Genomic DNA, 21884 nt, shown 5'->3' with positions numbered 1-21884 from the left:
TATTGATATTTCTCCTGGCAATCTTGATTCCAGCTTGTGCTTCTTCCAGCCCAATGTTTCCCATGATGTACTCTGCACATAAGTTAAATAAGCAAGGTGACAATATACAGCCTTGATGTACTTCTTTTCCTATTTGGAACCAGTCTGTTGTTCTGTCCAAACTGTTGCTTCCTGACCTGCACACAAGTTTCTCAAGAGGAAGGTCAAGAGGTCTAGTACTACCATCTCTTTCAGAATTTTCCACAGTTTATTGTGATCCACACAGTCAAAGGCTTTGGCATAGTCAATAAAGCAGAAATAGATGTCTTTCTGGAACTCTCTTGCTTTTTCGATGAGCCAGGAGATGTTGGCAATTTGATCTCTGGTTCCTCTGCCTTTTCTAAAGCCAGCTTGAACATATGGAAGTTCACGGTTCACATATTGCTGAAGCCTGGCTTGGAGAATTTTGAGCATTACTTTACTAGCATGTGCTGCTGCTGCTAAGTCACTTCATATCCGACTCTGTGCGACCCCATAGACGTCAGCCCACCAGGCTCCGCTGTCCCTGGGATTCTCCAGGCAAGAACACTGGAGTGGGTTACTAGCATGTGAGATGAGTGCAACTGTGTGGTAGTTTGAGTATTCTTTGGCATTGCCTTTCTTTGGGATCGGAATGAAAACTGACCTTTTCCAGTCCCGTGGCCACTGCTGAGTTTTCCAAATTTGCTGGCATATAGAGTGCAGCACTTTCACAGCATCATCTTTTAGGATTTGAAATAGCTCAACTGGAATTCAATCACCTTTTAATATATATATTAGGATTAGCTTGTAAGTTCATCAAAAAATTCTGATGGGCATTTTGATTGGAATTGCATTGATAGATCAGTTTGGGGAGAACTGAATCCTTATGATATTGAATGTTTCTATCCATTAACATGGTCCACTTAGTTATATATTCTTTAGGGTGCCATCAGTAAAGCTTTCAACTTTTCCCAATAACTATCCTATGCATCTTTTGTTAAACTTTATTTCTAAATACTTTACTCTTTTATTATCGTAAAAGGCGTTTCTTTAAAAATGAAAGTTTCCAAGAGTTTGTTTCTAATTATAGAAATGCTATTGACTTTGTATGTTTGTCTTATATCTGGGCTTCCTCACTGGCTAGACGGTGAAGAACCGTCTGCAGTGAGAAAGGCTTGGATTTGATCCCTGGGTTGGGAAGATCCCCTGGAGGAGGACATGGCAACCTACTCCAGTATTTTTGCCTGGAGAATCCCCAGGGAGCCTGGTGAGCTATAGTCCATGGGTATGTCCAACCACCTTGTTACACTCTTACTAATTTTTCCATAGAATCTTTTGGTCATTAATGTAGCCAATTAAGTATGTGTCAGACAAAAATAGTTTTGTTACTTTCTTTCCAATCTTCACATTTTTTTTTGTATTTTTCTTATTTTACTAGTCTATGACAACTGCACGCATGTGTGCGACGTCGCTTCAGTTGTGTCCAACTATGCACTGTAGCCTGCCAGGCTCCTCTGTCCATGGGATTCTCCAGGCGGGAATCCTGGAATGGGTTGCCATACACTTCTTCAGGGGATCTTCCCTATTCAGGGATTGAACACGTCTCCTACATCTCATGCATTGGCAGGTGGGTTCTTTACCATTAGCACCATCTGGGAAACCACTATGATTAACTATGCTGAATCAAAGCAGTGATGGGGCCTCCATGTCTTATTCCTGATTTTTGAAGGCAATCTTTCTGGGTAGAGTATTCTTGGTTATAGTTTTTTCCTTTTCATCACTTTAAATATATTGTGCCACCCGGTTCTAGCCTGAAGAGTTTCTGCTGAAAAATCAGCTGATAGCCATATGGAAGTTTCTTTGTATGTTATTTGTTGCTTTCCTCTTACTCCTTTTTAATGTTCTCTATTTTTAATTTTTGTTATTTTAATTACAATGTGTCTTGATGTGTTCCTCTATGGGTTAATCCTGTATGGGACTCATTCTACTTCCTGGACTTTGGGTGACTCTTTCCTTTCCCAGGTTAGGGAACTTTTCAGCTATTATGTTTTGAAATATATTTTCAGCCCTTTTCTCTCTCTTCTTCTGGGACCACTATAGTGCAAATATTAGTGTGCCTGATAATGTTCCAGAGGTCCTTCAAACTGTCCTTTTCAATCTTTCAGACTTTCTTTTCAATCTTTTTTCTGTTCAGAGGCAGTAATTTCCACTACCCCATCTTCCAGATAACGATTCATTCCTCTGAAACATTCAGTCTACTATTGATTCCTCCTAGTGTATTTTTCACTTCAGTTATTGTATTCTTCATCTGTTTGGTTGTTCTTTATATTTTCTAACTCTTTGTTAAAAACTTCCAACTTTTCTCTCCATTCTTCTCCTGAATTCTTTGATCATATTAAAAAAACACAAAAAACTCTGAACTCTCTCTTGGGTAGATTGCCTATCTTTACTTCACTTAGTTCTTCTGGGATTTTATTGTGTTCCTTTGGCTGGAACACGTTCCTCCATTGCCTCATTTTACTTAAGCTGTTATTTGTACTTCTATGTATGTAGTAGGTTACTTTTCTTGACCCTGGAGAAGTGGCCTTCTGTTGGAGATAGTCTATGCATCCCCTGAGTGCACATCCCTCTTGTTACCCAAGTTATATGCTCGAGGGGTTCCCTCCGTGAGGGGTCCTTCTGTTGTGGTGGTGACTATGTGAGTATTCTGGTAAGCTAAGTTAGCCCCTAGCCAGGTTGGTTGCCAGGCCTTGCCTTGTGTGGATGCTGCTAGGTGCTGGTTAGCAGAGCCTGGTCACAAGGTGGCTAACTGCTGAATCCCCGGGGGCCCCTGGGCTCGCGCTGGCTCTCTGGTGGGTAGAGTCAGGGTCCAGAAGACTCCAGGGATGTTGCCTGCACACTGGTGGATGAAGCCAGGTCTGGGGTTAGTGCTGGATTATTGAAAGGCAGAGCTGGGTCCTGGAGTCTAGCTGCTGAGCCCAGGCATCCCAGAGTTGGTATCAGATTGCTGCGGTCAGAGCAGAGGCGACATTTCTAATACTGTTGGGTATGGGGTCTAGAGTGTCCAAAAGCTTGTGCTGGCCCGCTAGTAGGCAGGGCCAGGGCCCAGCTGATCCTAGGGTAAGGTTTGGCCTGCTGTGGGTGGGCTGGGTCTGCAGTCTGCAGAACTGTGGTGTTGCCGCCTTTAGTGTCTGCCCTCTGTGGGTGAGGCTGGTCTAGAGGCTACTGCAAGCTTCCCGGAGGATAGGGCGGGTGCCTGCTCACTGGTGAGCTGAGCTGGGTCTTGGCCCTCTGGTGGACAGGGTTGTGTCTAGAGGCATATCGAGAGGCAGCTGTGGGCTCAGGAAATCTTTAGGCAGCCTGTCTGCTGACTGGGGAGGCTATGTCCCCGCTCAGTTAGTTGTTTGGTCTGAGATGTAGCAGAATTGGTGCCAAGTTGTTGGGTGGGGCCAGGTCTTGGAAGCTAGGAGGAAGACACCACCATGGTGCCCGCCTGGGCCAGTAGGAAGCTCCTCAATATGGCTGCTGCCAGTGCCTATGTCCCCAAGGTGAGTGGCAGTCACCCCCCATCTCTCTGGGAGACTCTCCAAGACTGGCAGCTAGGTCTAGCCCAGGTTTTTATCAAATTACTATTTTTGCCTTGGGTCTAGGTGTGTGTGAGATTTTGTGTGTGTCCTTTAAGAATGAAGTCTCTATTTCCCTCAGTCCTTGGGATACCTGAAATTAAGCCCTGCTAACCTGCAAAGCCAGAGGAACTAAACAGCCTCTTGACAAAAGTGAAAGAGAAGAGTGAAAAAATTGGCTTAAAACTCAACATTCAAAAAACGAAGATCATGACATCCAGTCCCATCACTTCATGACAAATACATGGGGAAACAATGGAAATAGTGAAAGACTATTTTCTTGGGCTCCAAAATCACTGCAGATGGTGACTGCTGCCATGAAATTAAAAGACACTTGCTCTTTGAAAGAAAAGCTATGACAAACCTAGACAGCATATTAAAAAGCAGAGACACTACTTTGCCAACCAAGGTCTGTCTAGTCAAAGCTATGGTTTTTCCAGTAGTCATGTATGGATGTGAGTTGGACCATAAAGAAAGCTGAGTGCCGAAGAATTGATGCTTTTGAACTGTGGTGTTGGTGAAGGCTCTTGCGAGTCCCTTGGACTGCAAGGAGATCCAACCAGTCCATCCTAAAGGAAATCAGTCCTGAATATTCTTTGGAAGGACTGACGCTGAAGCTGAAGCTGAAGTTCCAATACTTCAGCCACCTGATTTGAAGAACTGACTCATTAGAAAATATCCTAATGCTGGGAAAGATTGAAGGCAGGAGGAGACAGGAACAACAAAGCATGAGATGGTTGGATGGTATCACTGACTGTATGGACATGAGTTTGAGCAAGCTCTGGGGGTTGGTGATGGACAGGGAAGCCTGGTGTGCTGCAGTCCATGTGGTCGCAAGGAGTTAGCCACAACTGAGCGACTGAACTGAACTGAACTGAATCTGCAAAACCAGGTGCTCTGTGGCTTTTATTTCTGGTGCAGCCCAGGCCGGGAGTCTGATACGGGGCTTAGAACTCTCAATCCTGTGGAAGAACCTCTACAATATAATTATTCTCTATTTTGTGCGTTACCCACCCAGTGTGTATGAGACTTGATTACATAACAAGTCTGTCCCTCCTACCCATCTGATTGTGGTCTCTTCTTAATGTCTTTAAATGTAGAAGACCTTTTCTGGTAGGTTCTGATCTTTTTAATTGATGGCTATTCTACAGACAGTTGTGATTTTGCTGTGCTTGCAAGAGTAGGTGAGCTCAGGGTCTTTCTACTCTGCCATCTCAGCCACTTTTTTTTTCCCTTTTCCTCTGTGTTTCATCTAGTTTCACCTGTTCATAGGGTGCTTCATGCAGAGGCATGAAGGTAATCCTTCTAACATTTCACCAGTAAGGACTGTATTGTAGATTTTTGATGGAAACATTATTGCCAAGTTACAGAAGTTATTTTCTACCCCTGGTTTACTAAGATTTTTTCCTTAAATGATGAATGGATGTTTATTGTATCATATATTTTTTTCTGTGTCTACTAAGATAACAAAATTTTTACCTTTATTTGTTGATATGGTAAATTATATTTATACATTTTTTTTTCTTTTTTATTGAAGTATAGTTTCCCAGGTGGCATCAGTGGTAAAGAATTCACCTGCTAATGCAGGAGACACAAGAAATGTGGGTTTGATCTCTGGGTCGGGAAGATCCTCTGGAGTAGGAAATGGCAACCCACTTCATATTCTTGCTTGGAAAATTTCATGGACAGAGGAGACTGATGAGCTACAGTCCTTGGGGTCACAAAGATAACGGCTGCGTGCACAAGCACACACATAATTGACTTACAATGTTATATTCGTTTCAGGTTTACAACATAGTAATTCAATATTTTTCTACATTATATTCTATTTAAAGTCATTATAAAAATATTGGCTTTTTCCCTGTGCTGGACATTATGTCCTTGTACTTTTATAATGGTAGTCTGTACCTCTTAATCCTTTTCCCTTACCTTCCTTCCCCCTGAAGCCCTCTCCCCACAGGTAACCACTAATTTGTTGTGTGTATAAGTCTGTTTCTGTTTTATTATATTCACTCATTTATTTTTTTAGATTTCACATATAAGTGCTAATGTACAGTATTTGTCTTTGTCTGACTTACCTCACTAAGCATAATATCTTCTAGGTCCATCCATGTTGTGCAAATGCAAAATTTTTTTTTTTCCATTTATTTTTATTAGTTGGAGGCTAATTACTTTACATCATTACAGTAGTTTTTATCATACATTGAAATGAATTAGCCATGGATTTACATGTATTCCCCATCCCAGTCCCCCCTCCCACCTCCCTCTCCACCCGATCCCTCTGGGTCTTCCCAGTGCACCAGGCCCGAGCACTTGTCTCATGTATCCCAACCTGGGCTGGTTATCTGTTTCACCCTAGATAATATACATGTTTCAATGCTGTTCTCTTGAAACATCCCACCCTCGCCTTCTCCCAGAGTCCACAAGTCTGTTCTATACATCTGAGTCTCTTTTTTCTGTTTGCATATAGGGTTATCGTTACCACCTTTCTAAAGTCCATATATATATGTGTTAGTATACTGTAATGGTCTTTATCTTCTGGCTTACTTCGCTCTGTATAATGGGCTCCAGTTTCATCCATCTCATTAGAACTGATTCAAATGAATTCTTTTTAATGGCTGAGTAATATTCCATGGTGTATATGTACCACAGCTTCCTCATCCATTCGTCTGCTGATGGGCATCTGGGTTGCTTCCATGTCCTGGCTATTATAAACAGTGCTGCGATGAACATTGGGGTGCATGTGTCTCTTTCAGATCTGGTTTCCAAATGCAAAATTTTAATCGTTTTTGTGGCTGAGTAATATTCCATTGTATATACATACCACATCTCCTTTATCCATTCATTTGGTGATGGACACAAATTGCTTCCTTAAGAAACTTTTGAAAATAATGCTGCTATGAAGATTGGGGTGCATACATCTTTTCAAATTGCTTTTGTGTTCTTCAGATATATACCCAGGAGTGGAACAGCTTGATCATACGGTAATTCTATTTTTAATCTTTTATTAAGGTACAGTTACTTTACAATGTTGTGTTAGTTTTTTTTTTGGAAGAAATAGAATGATGGCTTTTATTCTCAGCTGGTGGAGAGGGGAACGCAGTATGCTCCTGCCTCAAGAACTGTGCCCCTAAGGTAAGTGCTTTCAGTCAGCAGTAGGTGATGAGGGAACAAAGGTGATAGGATCTTGATTTCATCCTCTTGCATTGTTTCAAAGACAGTCATAAACTGGTGTCAGTAACCCAGTAACTGCATCTGACAGTTAGGTGGCTCTGAGGCCTTCTTTGTAACTACAAGGGGAAGGCTGCTGTAAAGGTAAACACCAGATAGGGATGTATTTAGCATAGAGTCAAGTGAAGCGTAGCTCTGCAGAGTTAGGGGGCAGAAAAGCAAACTTAGTTACAGACATGCAGAATTAGGAGCAGATAAAGTAACATAAAACCAGGAATGTTCAGGCCTGCTCACTGTTCTCTTTATCTTCTTTACTCTCAGAGAAGTGAAAAAGAAAAACTCATTCCTCATTTTTCCTTTTCACTGCAACAAATTCCCCCATCAGTTTATTCACTCCATATCAATGGAGGAAGGGAAGCACGTGTCATTCTTGTCTGGTTGAAGACAAACTTCAGTTCTGCTCCATTTGAAAATCACCAGCTGTTCAGCCCAGGGACCCATCTATCTCCTACTTCAAATTTTCCTTGAGATGTGAACCCCAAGAAATCTTTACTGGGGTAATGAGGGACAGATGGTCAGTCTTCTGTAACTTCTTTAATGCTGACACAGGACTCACAGGCCCTCCCTAGTTGGGGTCATGCAGCTCTCGTCCTGTTCTATTAAGGGGCCCCGGGGTGACTTTTGTGCTTATTCCCGCTGGATCTGTTTGGAGGAGTGGCTGTAATCTCTTTGGGGGCCTGGGTTTTCTCTGCACATCATCTTAATCGTGATGTAAATCTGTGTCATCTGATAAGGGTCTTTCTCTCCGGGTTGGAGACAGTCCTTTGAGTTGTCTTTTCAGAATGTATAACCCTCTGGTTGCAGGTCACGGGGCACCTTAGCTAACTGGGGCCTGTCACCCTGCATTCTCAGGGTTCCCTCTGGGTTCACCACAGGGAGTGGTTGGAGTGGCTGCAGCTGAATGAAGCCCAGGTGGCAGGCATCCCTCTTTCTCAGGCCCGCTGACTCACACTGAAGGGTTGCAATCGCTGATTCCACGTCTCAGGCCTTTCCCTCTTCATCATGAATGACCATTATCCTCCAGGTCCTGCTTTGGAGTCATTTATAAGTGATTCACCACTGCCGCCTCCTTCTCCCACCACCCCTCATTACCATCCCCTACTCTCTACCCCATCCAGCTTCTCGACAGATGCGCTGTCAGGCACTGCCAACTCTACATCCTCTTGTGTTAGTTTTATTTGTAATTTTTTGAGGAACTTCCATACTGTTTTCCATAGTAGCTACATCAATTGACATTCCCACCAACAGTATACTAGAGTTCCCTTTCTTCATATCGTTGCCAGCATTTATTATTTGTTATCTTTTGATGATAGCTATTCTGATAGGTTTGAGGTGATAGCTCATTGTGGTTTTGATTTGCATTTCCTGATAATTAGTGATGCTGAGCCTCCTTTTATGTGTCTGTTGACCATCTATATGTCTTCTTTGGAAAAAATGTCTATTTAGGTCTTCTGCCCATTTTTAATTTTTTTTTTTATATTCAGTTGTATGAGCTCTTTATATATTTTGGATATCAGCCCCTTATCAAATAATACCATTTGTAAATATCTCCTCCCATTTAGTAGGTTGCCTTTTCATCTTGTTGATGGTTTCTTTCACTGTGCAAAAGCTCTTAAGTTTAAGTAGATCCCATTTATTTATTTTTTCTTTTGTTTCCATTGCTTTAAGAGATATATCTAAAAAAATACTTATGTCAAATTGTTTTACCTATATTTTCTTCTAGGAGTTTTATGGCTTCCAGTTTTATATTTAGGTTTTTAATTCATTTTGAGTTTATTTTTGTACATGGTGTGAAAAGATGTTCTAATTTAATTCTTTTATGCATAGCTGTGCTGTTTTTCCAATACCAGTTATTGAAGATACTGGCTTTTCTCCAACATGTATTTTTCCTTCTTTGCTATAGATTAACTGACCATAAGTACATGGGTTTATTTCTGGGCTCTCTATTCTGTTCCATTGATCTATGTGTCTGCTTTTGTGCCCAAACCATACTTTTTTGATTACTGTAGCTTTGTACTATAGTCTGATGTAAGGGAGTGTGATGCCTCTAGTTTCTTTTTTCTCAAGATTGCTTTGGCTATTTGGTGTCTTTTGTGGTTCCACACATGTTTTAAGATTATTTTTTCTAGTTTTGTGAAAAATGTCATGGGTATTTTGATACTGGTTGCATTAAATGTATAGATTACTTTGGGCAGTATGGATAGTTTAACAATGTTAGTACTTCTAGTCCATGAACACAGGATATCTTTCCATTTATTTGTATCATCATTAATCTCCTTCATTAATGTTTTATAGTTTTCAGAGTATAAATTTTTTCCTTCTTGCTTAAATTTATATTTATGTATTTCTAATGCAAAATCACCTTGCATTACAGGGATAAATTCAACTTGATCAGCTCTGTATTCTCTTTTTATGTACGATTAGATTATTTAAGATGGTTTTACCTATTTTCTTGAGTGGATTGACTTGCAATTTTCTTTTTTTTTAAAACTTCTTATTTTGTATTGGGGTATAGTCAATCAACAATGTTGTGAGTTTCAGGTGAACAGCTAAGGAACTCAGCCATACAGAAACAGTATCCATTCTCCCCCAAACTCCCCTTCCATCCAGCTGCCATTGTTCTTGTTTGGCTTTCTATCATGACTAGGGGGAGGGCATTTTTCTTTCTTTATTTTTTAATTTCTAGAAGAGTTTGTATAAGATTGGAGATATCTGTATCTCCTTTCTCTAGTCACTGAAGGGAGAAAAGGACATAGTCCATACCTGATCTGTTCATGGCCAAAGAGAAATAAAAGGAGCTTCTCTCTCACAGATTCAGTCTGAGAACCCACTGGGAGGGACTCGGAGATTATTGGCCTGGAGAACTATGATTGCCTTACCTGGGTTATGGTCCACTCTGTGACTAGGAAAGTAGAGGTGTTACTAGAGAAAGGGGATGCAGGGGATGCTGGGCAGAGCAAGAACAGACTCCACAGGTATCACAGCCATCAGTTCCTTTAACAAATATTTACTGCTAATCTAGGAGATACTTACAGAGTGGGGCACATAAATAAGTAAGATAAATTTGTAATGCCAAGGCTTAAAGCTTACGATTTAATGCAGATAAAAAAATCAAATAGTTTACAGTTCAGGTGAGAAGACAAAATTATCACACAATAGAAAGAAAGAAAGCGAAAGTCACTCAGTCGTGTTTGACTCTTTGCGACCCCATGGACTATACAGTCCCCGGAATTCTCCAGGCCAGGATACTGGAGTGGGTAGCCTTTCCCTTCTCCAGGGGATCTTCCCAACACAGGGATTGAACCCAGGTCTCCTGCATTGCAGGTGGATTCTTTACCAGCTGAGCCACAAGGGAAGCCCAAGAACACTGGAGTGGGTAGCCTATCCCTTCTCCAGGTGGTCTTCCTGACCCAGGAATTGAACTGGGGTCTCCTGAATACAGGCACAATCTTTATCAGCTGAGCTACTAGGGAAGCACAATAAAGCAATGGTAAATAATTCTATATGGTATATAATTAAGTGCTAACTTGTATTGTGCAGACCACAAGCTATGTGGTTGTTCTAAGAAGAGGAAAATCAATATAGTAGTCATGAACCTGCTGCTGCTGCTAAGTGGCTTCAGTCGTGTCTGACTCTGTGCGACCCCATGGATAGCAGCCCACCAGGCTCCCCCGTCCTTGGGATTCTCCAGGCAAGAATTAGGCCTTAAAGGATGAAGAGGATTTGGCTGGAAGAGGATAGGGGGAGGAATTCAGAGGAAAGAAGAGGAAATTCAGAGGCTAAGATTACCACAAGCGGAGGGATATAAACAGGATAGTCAGTGAGGAGACTGGCTTGAGAAAAGCAGAGGGTGTATAGTAGGTAAGATATCATATACCACACAGCAAGGCTGGTTACCCTCCTTCCCCAACTGGCACAATGTCAGAGGTCCATGATGCTGGAAGGACCCACATGGGCCAGAATTTGATGGGAAACACACCCTTAGCTACCAACTCCCTGACCCAATTAGGGTGTGAAGTGAAGAGTGAGGCTATTTTTGTGGTACCAGGAAGAGATCAATGGTATCAGAACAGTGAGCACCTCCAGGTGTGTATAACCTTGGAGAAAGCTAATATAACTAGAAAGAACTGCTGGAGGGTGAATTTAACTTGAGTTTTGGATAAGTTAAAATCAGTTAAAAATCTTAAATTCCATAATTTGAGAATCTCTATTTGACCTTCTGACAAAAATCTTTTCATAAATTTCCAATGCGTCAGCATTAAATCCAAATGTATCAGAATGGGTACATGGCATATATGGCCTTTCTTCATCTAACCTTTGCCTACCTCTAGAGCCTTACTCCTGCCTCTGTCCGATAGGCTCCTGACATGGAAGCACGGGTTTATCTCTGAAAGATGATTTATCTTGCTTTCTCATGCCCCTGTTCTCCTTTTTGAGTTTCTCTTTCCTCTCCCTCTGCTTGGTTAATTCCTACTTGTATTTTAAAACTCAGTTTAAATATGTTCTCTTCTGAGAAGTGTAGGATCTGGTGCCAGCAGTGACTGGTAGGGGTAGGTAGTCTAGGACCATCAGGACTGGAAAGCTAGTGATTGAGAACCCGTTCTGGGGAGGCAGGAGGTAGGCAGGACACATACGAACCGAGAATATAATCCCCTGGCATGTGTTCCATTGTTCTGTCAAACTTCACTTACAAAGCACAAATTCAAAGATAAAATTATCAATAATTTTAAGACAGTTACCCAAAAGCATTAAATTCTAAGCATAGGGCCTTTTTGAATGCAGGGCCTCTTATGACTGTACTGGTCACAGGCCCAATGAAGCCAGAGCCCTGCATGTAAATCTCTTCATACAGCAAAATGTAATAAACCAGATTATTCACAAATAAGCAATTAAACAAACAAACTATGGTCCAACCAGAAAGTAAAAAACATCATGTATCCAGTAAAAAATGAAGCATGTCTACAGATACTAACATAGACAGCTGTATAACACACAAAGAGGGTTACAGAGTATTATGTATGTCATAATCCCATTAAAATATAAAGTATTTCTATCTATCTATCTATTTATTAGAACATTACAAAGGATAACCCAAACTCTTAAGGAGGAAGGAATTTTTACTTTCTTTACCTATAATCTTTCAGATTTTACATTAATATATATTGCTTCTAAAATTAAAAATAAGATTAAAAAATTAAACTCTACTACCTAGAAACACTTTTCTGACCACAGTGAAATCTGTTGGCTTTATTTCATTTAAGACTATAAAAAGACGGTGGAAAATAATCTTCCTCAGGTGTAAAAGACTACTCATTAAAATTCTTACCATTCTTTTAACCTTTTCATTTAATCCTTACCCTCATTGCTGGGCTCTTCAACAGGGGATGATGAGTTCATACATTCTAGGGCTCCCTTTGTGATCTCAACCACCTGAAGCTTCCTGATCCTGACTAGGTCTGTATCTTTCAATCCTTCCTCCAACTGTTTGACCACCTCTTTTCCAGGCTGTGAAGTCAGAATGGTAATCTGGAAATAAATCAAAGAATCATTGTGCCTACTTTCACTGATGTACAGAGTGAAGAATGTAACAGGTTAGATCTAGAGGATAAACATTGAAGAAATTGGTAGTAGTATCTTAGGGCAAAGAAGAGGATTTAATTATAACTTGCAAATCAAGTTTTATTTGACAGATTCTGGTGGGAGAGCTCTGGTGGGATAGATCATCACAGCACCCTTCCAAAAAAACCGAATCTATCCCAGAAAGTGACTAGTGAGAAGCCATCCTTGTTTCATTTTTTTTTTTTGGCCATGCCACAGCATGTAGGATATTAATTCCCCAGCCAGAGACTGAATCCACACCACCTGCATTGGGAGCATGGAGTCTCAACAACTGGACTGCCAGGGAAGTCCCCCACTGTGTTTCAACTTTTACGATTCCTTGAATCATAGGCAGTATCCCTCTTGCTCAATGTGCTTTGATTTCATGAAGAAACAAAGGAAACAGAATCCTTAAATTCCACTTGTTAGATGTATACTAAATATCAGAGAGTTTATATGCTCTTTTCTCAGTGGTACTTCCATTGGATGTCTCTCCTTGCTCAATCTGAATCCAGGCTGAACATTACACTCTGGAAGGCAAGTATTAAATATATGACATTTTCTTTTGTACTTAGACATTTTGATTGGTGAATAAGCATGTGGATGAAAGATAATTATTTTTAAACTCATTTGTTTGATGACTGATGTTACAGAGACTGAATGTATTTTAGCTCACTCACATATCCAATGGAGTACCTAATCATGACCTTCAATGCAAATGAAAGAGAACAAGAGAAGGATGGCAAATAATGAAGGATTTAGATGGACTTAAATGGGAAGAAGGCTTAGTGTCCTAAGGCCAGCATCTCTTACCTCCAGGGAACTGTAGGTCAGAGCTGCACCTGTGCTTGCGTGTCTGCTGTACTGTTTGAACTGCTGGAGCCCATCCTGTATTGCCAGCTGCAGAGAAATGCCTTGTGGTCTGAAACAACCTTCTGTTTGCAGTATGCGGAGTTCTGAGATGCAAGCCTTCAGCCTAGCAAAGTTCCCTTTCACTTGCTGCAGAGAAAAATGAATCAAGGGTGCAAATCTTTAGTGAACCATGTTACAGATTAATTGGCAGTCTAATTTATCATCAATTATTCCTTAAGAGTATTTTTCCCTTCCTGAAAATCCATTTATTTGACCAAGACCTACGGAATGCATATTCCATTCCAGGCACTGCACTAAAACCTTCCCTAGACCAAAGGAAGGAAAATTTGCAGCCAAAAGGCATTGATTATATGGAGTTACTAGAAACAAGAAATGTGTTTTAACTCAATCACTCACCCAAAGGAAGGTACAGTTGTGACTGCTCAGTTTTACTGCAAATTGGAGGCCTAGCAGTGTCACTCTTAAATTCTCAGTCAGTCAAGGAACTGGGAGGCATTTTATTCAAGAGTGGTATTTTACCAGAAATGAGGATTTTGATGTGGTTAATCATTTAAAACTGATAAGTCACTCAGTTGTGTCCGACTCTTTTCAACCCCATGGACTGCAGCACATCAGGCCTCCCTGTTCACCACCAACTCCTGGAGTTTACTCAAACTCATGTCCATTAGGTCGGTGATGCCATCCAACCATCTCATCCTCTGTTGTCCCCTTCTCCTCCCGCCTTCAATCTTTCCCAGTATCAGGGTCTTTTCAAATGAGTCAGCACTTCAGATCAGGTGGCCAAAGTATTGGAGTTTCAGCTTCAACATCAGTCCTTCCAATGAATATTCAGGACTGATTTCCTTTAGGATGAACTGGTTGGATCTCCTTGCAGTCCAAGGGACTCTCAAGAGTCTTCTCCAACACCATAGTTCAAAATCATCAATTCTTCGGCACTCAGCTTTATTTTTTTATTTTTTCATTTATTTTTATTAGTTGGAGGCTAATTACTTTACAATATTGTAGTGGTTTCTGCCATACATTGACATGAATCAGCCATGGATTTACATGTGTTCCCCATCCTGATCCCCCCTCCCGCCTCCCTCCCCATCCGATCCCTCTGGGTCTTCCCAGTGCACCAGCCTTGAGCACTTGTCTCATGCATCCAACCTGGGCTGGTGATTTGTTTCACCCTTGATAGTATACTTGTTTCAATGCTATTCTCTCAGAACATCCCACCCTCGCCTTCTCCCACAGAGTCCAAAAGTCTGTTCTGTACATCTGTGTCTCTTTTTCTATTTTGCATGTAGGGTTATCGTTACCATCTTTTAAAATTCCATATATATGCATTAGTATACTGTATTGGTCTTTATCTTTCTGGCTTACTTCACTCTGTATAATGGGCTCCAGTTCCATCCATCTCATTAGAACTGATTTAAATGAATTCTTTTTAATGGCTGAGTAATATTCCATTGTGTGTATGTACCACAGCTTCCTTATCCATTCGTCTGCTGATGGGCATCTAGGTTGCTTCCATGTCCTGGCAATTATAAACAGTTCTGTGATGAACACTGGGATGCATGTGTTTCTTTCAGATCTGGTTTCCTTGGTGTGTATGCCCAGGAGTGGGATTGCTGGGTCATATGGCAGTTCTACTTCCAGTTTTTTAGGACTCTCCACACTGTTCTCCATAGTGGCGGTACTAGTTTGCATTCCCACCAACAGTGTAAGAGGGTTCCCTTTTCTCCACACTCTCTCCAGCACTTATTGCTTGTAGACTTTTGGATAGCAGCCATCCTGACTGGTGTGTAATGGTACCTCATTGAGGTTTTGATTTGCATTTCTCTGATAATGAGTGATGTTGAGCATCTTTTCATGTGTTTGTTAGCCATCTGTATGTCTTTGGAGAAATGTCTGTTTAGTTCTTTGGCCCATTTTTTGATTGGGTCATTTATTTTTCTGGGATTGAGCTGCAGGAGTTGCTTGTATATTTTTGAGATTAATCCTTTGTCTGTTGCTTTGTTTGCTATTATTTTCTCCCATTCTGAAGGCTGTCTTTTCACCTTGCTTATAGTTTCCTTTGTTGTGCAAAAGCTTTTAAGTTTAATTAGGTCCCATTTGTTTATTTTTGTTTTTATTTCCAATATTCTGGGAGGTGGGTCATAGAGGATCCTGCTGTGATTTATGTTGGAGAGTGTTTTGCCTATGTTCTCCTCTAGGAGTTTTATAGTTTCTGGTCTTACATTTAGACCTTTAATCCACTTTGAGTTTATTTTTGTGTATGGTGTTAGAAAGTGTTCTAGTTTCATTCTTTTACAAGTGGTTGACCAGTTTTCCCAGCACCACTTGTTAAAGAGGTTGTCTTTTTTCCATTGTATATCCTTGCCTCCTTTGTCAAGATAAGGTGTCCATAGGTACGTGGATTTGTCTCTGGGCTTTCTATTTTGTTCCATTGATCTATATTTCTGTCTTTGTGCCAGTATCGTACTGTCTTGATGACTGTGGCTTTGTAGTAGAGTCTGAAGTCAGGCAGGTTGATTCCTCCAGTTCCATTCTTCTTTCTCAAGATTGCTTTGGCTATTCGAGGTTTTTTGTATTTCCATACAAATTGTGAAATTATTTGTTCTAGTTCTGTGAAAAATACCATTGGTAGCTTGATAGGGATTGCATTGAATCTATAGATTGCTTTGGGTAGTATAGTCATTTTCACAATATTGATTCTTCCAATCCATGAACACGGTATATTTCTCCATCTGTTTGTGTCCTCTTTGATTACTTTCATCAGTGTTTTATAGTTTTCTATGTATAGGTCTTTTGTTTCTTTAGGTAGATATACTCCTAAGTATTTTATTCTTTTTGTTGCAATGGTGAATGGTATTGTTTCCTTGATTTCTCTGTTTTCTCATTGTTAGTGTATAGGAATGCAAGGGATTTCTGTGTGTTAATTTTATATCCTGCAACTTTACTATATTCATTGATTAGCTCTAGTAATTTTCTGGTAGAGTCTTTAGGGTTTTCCATGTAGAGGATCATGTCATCTGCAAACAGTGAGAGTTTTACTTCTTCTTTTCCTATCTGGATTCCTTTTATTTCTTTTTCTGCTCTGATTGCTGTGTGGCCAACACTTCCAAAACTATGTTTAATAGTAGTGGTGAGAGTGGGCACCCTTGTCTTGTTCCTGACTTTAAGGGAAATGCTTTCAATTTTTCACTATTGAGGATAATGTTTGCTGTGGGTTTGTCATATGTGACAAACCCTCAGCTTTCTTTATAGTCCAACTGTCACATCCATACATGACTATTGGGAAAACAATAGCCTTAACTAGATGGACCTTTGCTGGCAAAGTAATGTCTCTGCTTTTTAATATGCTTTCTAGGTTGGTCATAACTTTTCTTCCAAGGAGTAAAGTGAAGTTAAGTCACTCAGTCGTGTCTGACTCTTTGCGACCCCATGGACAGTACCCTGCACCAGGCTCCTCCGTCCATGGGATTTTCTAGGCAAGAGTACTGGAGTGGGTTGCCATTTCCTTCTCCAGGGAATCTTCCCGACCCAAGGATCGAACACAGGTCTCCCGCATTGCAGACAGACGCTTTACCGTCTGAGCCACTGTAAGCGTATTTTAATTTCATGGCTGCAGTCACCATCTGGAGTGATTTTGGAGCCCCCCAAAATAAAGTCTGTCACTGTTTTCACTGTTTCCCCATATATTTGCCATGAAGTGATGGGACTGGATGCCATGATCTTTGTGTTCTGAATGTTGAGCTTTAAGTCAAGTTTTTCACTCCCCTTTTTCATTTTCATCAAGAGGCTCTTTAGTTCTTCTTCACTTTCTGCCATAAGGGTGGTGTCATCTGCATATCTGAGGTTATTGCTATTTCTCCCAGCAATCTTGATTCCAGCTAGTGCTTCATCCAGCACAAAGTTTCTCATGATGTACTCTGCATATAAGTTAAATAAGCACAGTGACAATATACAGCCTTGACATACTCCTTTTCCTGTTTGGAACCAGTCTGTTGTTCCATGTCCAGTTCTAACTGTTGCTTCCTGACCTGCATACAGGTTTCTCAAGAGGCAGGGTCAGGTGGTCTGGTATTCCCATCTCTTTCAGAATTTTCCACAGTTTATTGTAATCCACACAGTCAAAGGCTCTGGCATAGTCAATAAAGCAGAAATAGATGTCTTTTTGGAACTCTCTTGCTTTTTCGATGATCCAGCACATGTTGGCAATTTGATCTCTGGCTCCTCTTGCCTTTTCTAAAACCAGCTTGAACATCTGGAAGTTCACGGTTCACGTATTGCTGAAGCCTGGCTTGGAGAATTTTGAGCATTACTTTACTAGCATGTGAGATGAGTGCGATTGTGCAGTAGTTTGAGTATTCTTTGGCATTGCCTTTCCTAGGGATTGGAATGAAAACTGACCTTTTCCAATAAGGTCCTACCTAATAGGCCCCTTAGGCTCACTTCCGTAAAGAAAAGATGCTTGGCTTAGTCTGCAATCAGGTCAAGGAGTCAACTTGTAAATCTCCTGACTGTCCTCACTCTCCTTCACAAAATCTTGTTCTCAGGAAGTAGTTTAATCTAATATGATTCTAGATCAACATTACATCTCCTAAGAATATATATGTTTTGAAGAAATGTGGAATTAAAATTTGTGACACTATTTGAAGGAATGCCAAGCATCAACAGCAGGTGGGGGTAGGGTGGGGAGAAATTATATTTGGGATGAAGAAACTTTCCTGATCAAAGAGCAGAATTGAGCAATATTTGCAAAACACGCATAAAATTCATGAGCATGTTACTTTGCTTACTTGGGCCTCTTCATGAATCTCTGGGGAAAACAGAAGAAATAGGATATAATTTTTACACAAAGAGAACTTGTAATCTAGATAGGAAGATAAGAAACCTACTCAAGAAAGAAATGAGAACAAGCTTTTAAGTATTTCTTTTCATGTACTCCCTAAAAGAATATGAAAAATGATATATTCTATTATATATTATGTTGACATCTAGATTTCAAAATTCTAAGTGTAAGTAGTTGTTAAGGATATATAACTTCCAGTATATTTAAATATCAATATTTAAAAATAACACTATAATACCACTCTTATTAATCTAAAATTAATATCATAGGAATTTGATACTCTCATTTTTCAATTTTAAAAGTACATGAGCAAGCTCTTTTTTCTTTTTAACAGATGGAAATTAATATTATTCATTTTCTCCTTGAATTCATATTTCCATTTCAATTTCCCATAGTTTTATCATAATGTAATAGAACTTTCTGGTTGACAGTCTTTTATTGATTATCTTATCATATTTCTCTGCATCAAAAATATATGTCATCAGATTTTAAAATTTCCTACAACCATAGGCTCTAAGGAGTTATCTAGATTGAACTATTTTTAAATTACTGTTCATATAAATTGATCAAAACAACATATATATTATCTATTTTGATAATTATTGGCATTAAGGATAAAATTTCATTAGAAATGTATCTCAATGGTGAGCACATTGGGTTCTTTTTTTCATTAGTTAAGGTATGTGTGAATAAGTAAATTATTGATTAAATGGCACAACATTCAGTATTAATCCAATTCCTATTTTCTAGGAGGTTTCTAGTGCTGAGAAACCTCATCCTGATAAATACAGATTCAAACAAACTGTCAAATTCATTCTGAGTTATATGCCAAAAATTATACATGGATATACTAATTAAGTTATTTTAATGATCTATTAGCTGCCACTCAATTTAGTCTTCCTTCAGTTTTGTTAAAATTGGAGACTTCAGTCCAGTTCAGTTCAGTTCAGTCACTCAGGTGTGTCCGACTCTTCCTGACCCCATGAATCGCAGCAAGCCAGATCTCCCTGTCCATCACCAACTCCCGGAGTTTACTCAAACTCATGTCCATTGAGTCGGTGATTCCAGGTGATGCTAGGAATTGACTCTCTCAATAGCAAGGTGATCAAGTCAATCAATCCTAAGGAAAATCAACTTTGAATATTAATTAGAAGGACTGATGCTGAAACTGAAGCTCCAACACTTTCGCCACCTGATGCAAAGAACTGACTCATTGAAAAAGACTGATGCTGTGAAAGATTGAGGGCAGAAGGAGAAGTGGGTGGCAGAGGATGAGATGGTTAGGTAGCATCACTGACTCAGTGAACATGAGTTTGAGCAAACTCCAGGAGACAGTGAAGGACAGGGAAGCCTGGCATGCTGTAGTCCATGCGGTCACAAAGAGACATGCCTGAGCAACTGAACAACAACAAAAGTACCCTTTGTATTCTGGTTGTTGTTCCAGAACTAGAAGTTAAAATGGCAGAAAAGTTATCATCATAATAACCAAAGTGGTAAAATAAATGTTTATGAATGAATAATAAACGTGCAAAATTTAAATGAATTGAAATGCTACTGAGAAACACAAAAGAAGACTTGAACAAATGAAAAGTCATTAGCTCTTGGTAGGACTCAGACCAGAAAGATGTCAGTTATCTCTAAGTGAATCTATAAATCCAATGCAACTTCCAGTAAAATTTCTAGCAGAATAGATATTTGATAATAAAGTTAAAACTAGAAACAAAAAACAAGAATAGCTAGAGATTCTTTCTCTCAAATATTAAACAGGTATTCAAACAGTGTGACACTGGAAATTGAAAAAACAAAGCAATAGAATATAATTTAAAGTCTAGAAATAGACCCAAATACATGGCAGGATTTACTGTATAATAAAGATGCTATTTAACATTAGTTGGAAAAAATATTCAACAAACTAGGTAGTCACGGTGAAAAATTAAGTTAGATTCACACTCACAGTTCAGTTCAGTCACTCAGTCATGTCCGACTCTTTGTGACCCCATGGGCCACAGCACACCAGGCTTCCCTGTCCATCACCAACTCTGGGAGTTTACTCAAACTCATGCCCATTGAGTCAGTGATGCTATCCAAACATCTCATCCTCTGTCATCCCCTTCTCCTCCCGCCTTTAATTTTTCCCAGTATCAAGGTCTTTTCCAACTATTTGTACTCACAACTTATACCTATATAAATTCCAGATGGATCAAAGATTTAAATGTAAAAATTGAAAATGTGTAAGTACTAGAACAGATTGTATTATTTTGGGTTCAATCAGGAGACAGAAACCACAGTAATTTAAAAAAGGAAAATTTATATAGAATATTTTAACATAGTTTAAGCTATTCAGCTATGCATGCATGCATGCTTGCAGGCTGAGGGAGAGATCTCAAAGAAGGACAGACTTGAAAAGGAGACCCCTTTCCCAAGGTTGGGATTTAGAGCCAGTTGGAGAATGTATGGTTGTACCTCACTGGATACAAAGAAGTTCACTGGTTTGCTCAAGCTAGTGCTGGTCCATGGCCACTGGGAAAACAGGAACCCTTGACGTATAGGCACAATGGCCAATGCACAGGCATGCAGAGTGGAGTGCCAATGTGGGTAGGAGGTCTGGAGTAAGCAGTATCCATGTTGAAAAGAACAGCAGCATTGGGAGGACCTCCAGAGACAGACCTCTGCGGGGAATGACAGGTGAGCAAAGGGAGTCAGGCATGAGTGCAGGCAAGAGGCCTGAAGCATGCAGTGTCTAGGCTAAGTGAGCAGCTGACAGGTTATCAGGCTAGGGCTAAGGAGTTTCTAATGTCTTAGCTCAAACTGTGACTGACTGGTTTAAACAACAGACATTTATTTTCTCATGGTTTAGAAAGCTGGAAGGCCAAGATCAGGGTGCCAACCTGATCAGGTTCTGGTGAGAGCCCTCTTCCATCTTGCGGACAGAGGCCTTCTTGCTATGTGCTCACATGGACTTTCCTTAATGCATGTATTTTACATGAAGAGGGAGCCCTGGTGTCTGTTCCTCTTGTTATAAGACACTAATCCCATCATGGAGGCCCCACTCATGACCTCATCAAAACCTAATTATGTCCCAGAAGCTTTCCCTTTCATCACACTGGGAGTTAGGGCTTCGATACTGAATTTTATTCAGTCCATAACACCAAGGGCCTGTAAGTTCTGGGCATTTGGGTGGGACACTACAACGTGGCTTCATAACCCATTGGTTCCATCAGAAATGTACCTTCCTCCTGCAATGTCCCTCTAGTACACTCTACTCAGAAAACTTAACATCATGATTACTGTGAAAGAGAAAGGCTTAAAGCAGAATTCTGTTTATCATTGCCGAGGTTCACTGAAAGATGAATTTTGAGCTGAGAGGCAATAAATTGACAGCATGCAGAGCCTGGGGGAAAATCTAAGAGTAAGAAAGGGCTTTCTAACCATAACACGAAACCCAAAATTCCAAAAGTAAAAGATTAATAAATTCACCTGAATAAAAATAGAAAATATACACTTGGCCAAAAAAAATACTAGGTATAAAATCTAAAGACCATATGAGGAAAAATATTTGCTTCTATATCACAAAGGGTTAATTTCCATAGCTGCATAAAGGTTTCCTTAAAATCAATAAAAATAATGACCAATAATCTAATAGGAAATGAAATATAATACATACAGTTTTCAGAAAAGGAAATACATATGACCTTGAAATATTGAATATGTTCAGTCTC

The 21884-nt window shown here is 40.0% G+C and overlaps 1 protein-coding gene across 1 annotated transcript in view; it reads right to left on the bottom strand.

Annotated features, from left to right (window-relative positions):
- Positions 1–21884, bottom strand: part of M1AP (meiosis 1 associated protein) — a 90593-nt gene that overhangs the window by 45150 nt on the left and 23559 nt on the right. The window contains exons 3-4 of the mRNA XM_020895568.2: positions 13266–13451; positions 12212–12380 (exon numbers count right to left, since the gene is read on the bottom strand). Of these exons, the coding sequence (XP_020751227.2) occupies positions 12212–12380; positions 13266–13451 (355 nt within the window). The remainder of the gene's footprint in view (positions 1–12211; positions 12381–13265; positions 13452–21884) is intronic.

The sequence above is a fragment of the Odocoileus virginianus genome, chromosome 2 (assembly GCF_023699985.2).
Source record: "Odocoileus virginianus isolate 20LAN1187 ecotype Illinois chromosome 2, Ovbor_1.2, whole genome shotgun sequence".
Lineage (NCBI taxonomy): Eukaryota > Metazoa > Chordata > Mammalia > Artiodactyla > Cervidae > Odocoileus > Odocoileus virginianus.
The sequence above is the reverse complement of the archived record's forward strand: the minus strand, read 5'-3'. Positions and strand labels throughout refer to the sequence as shown.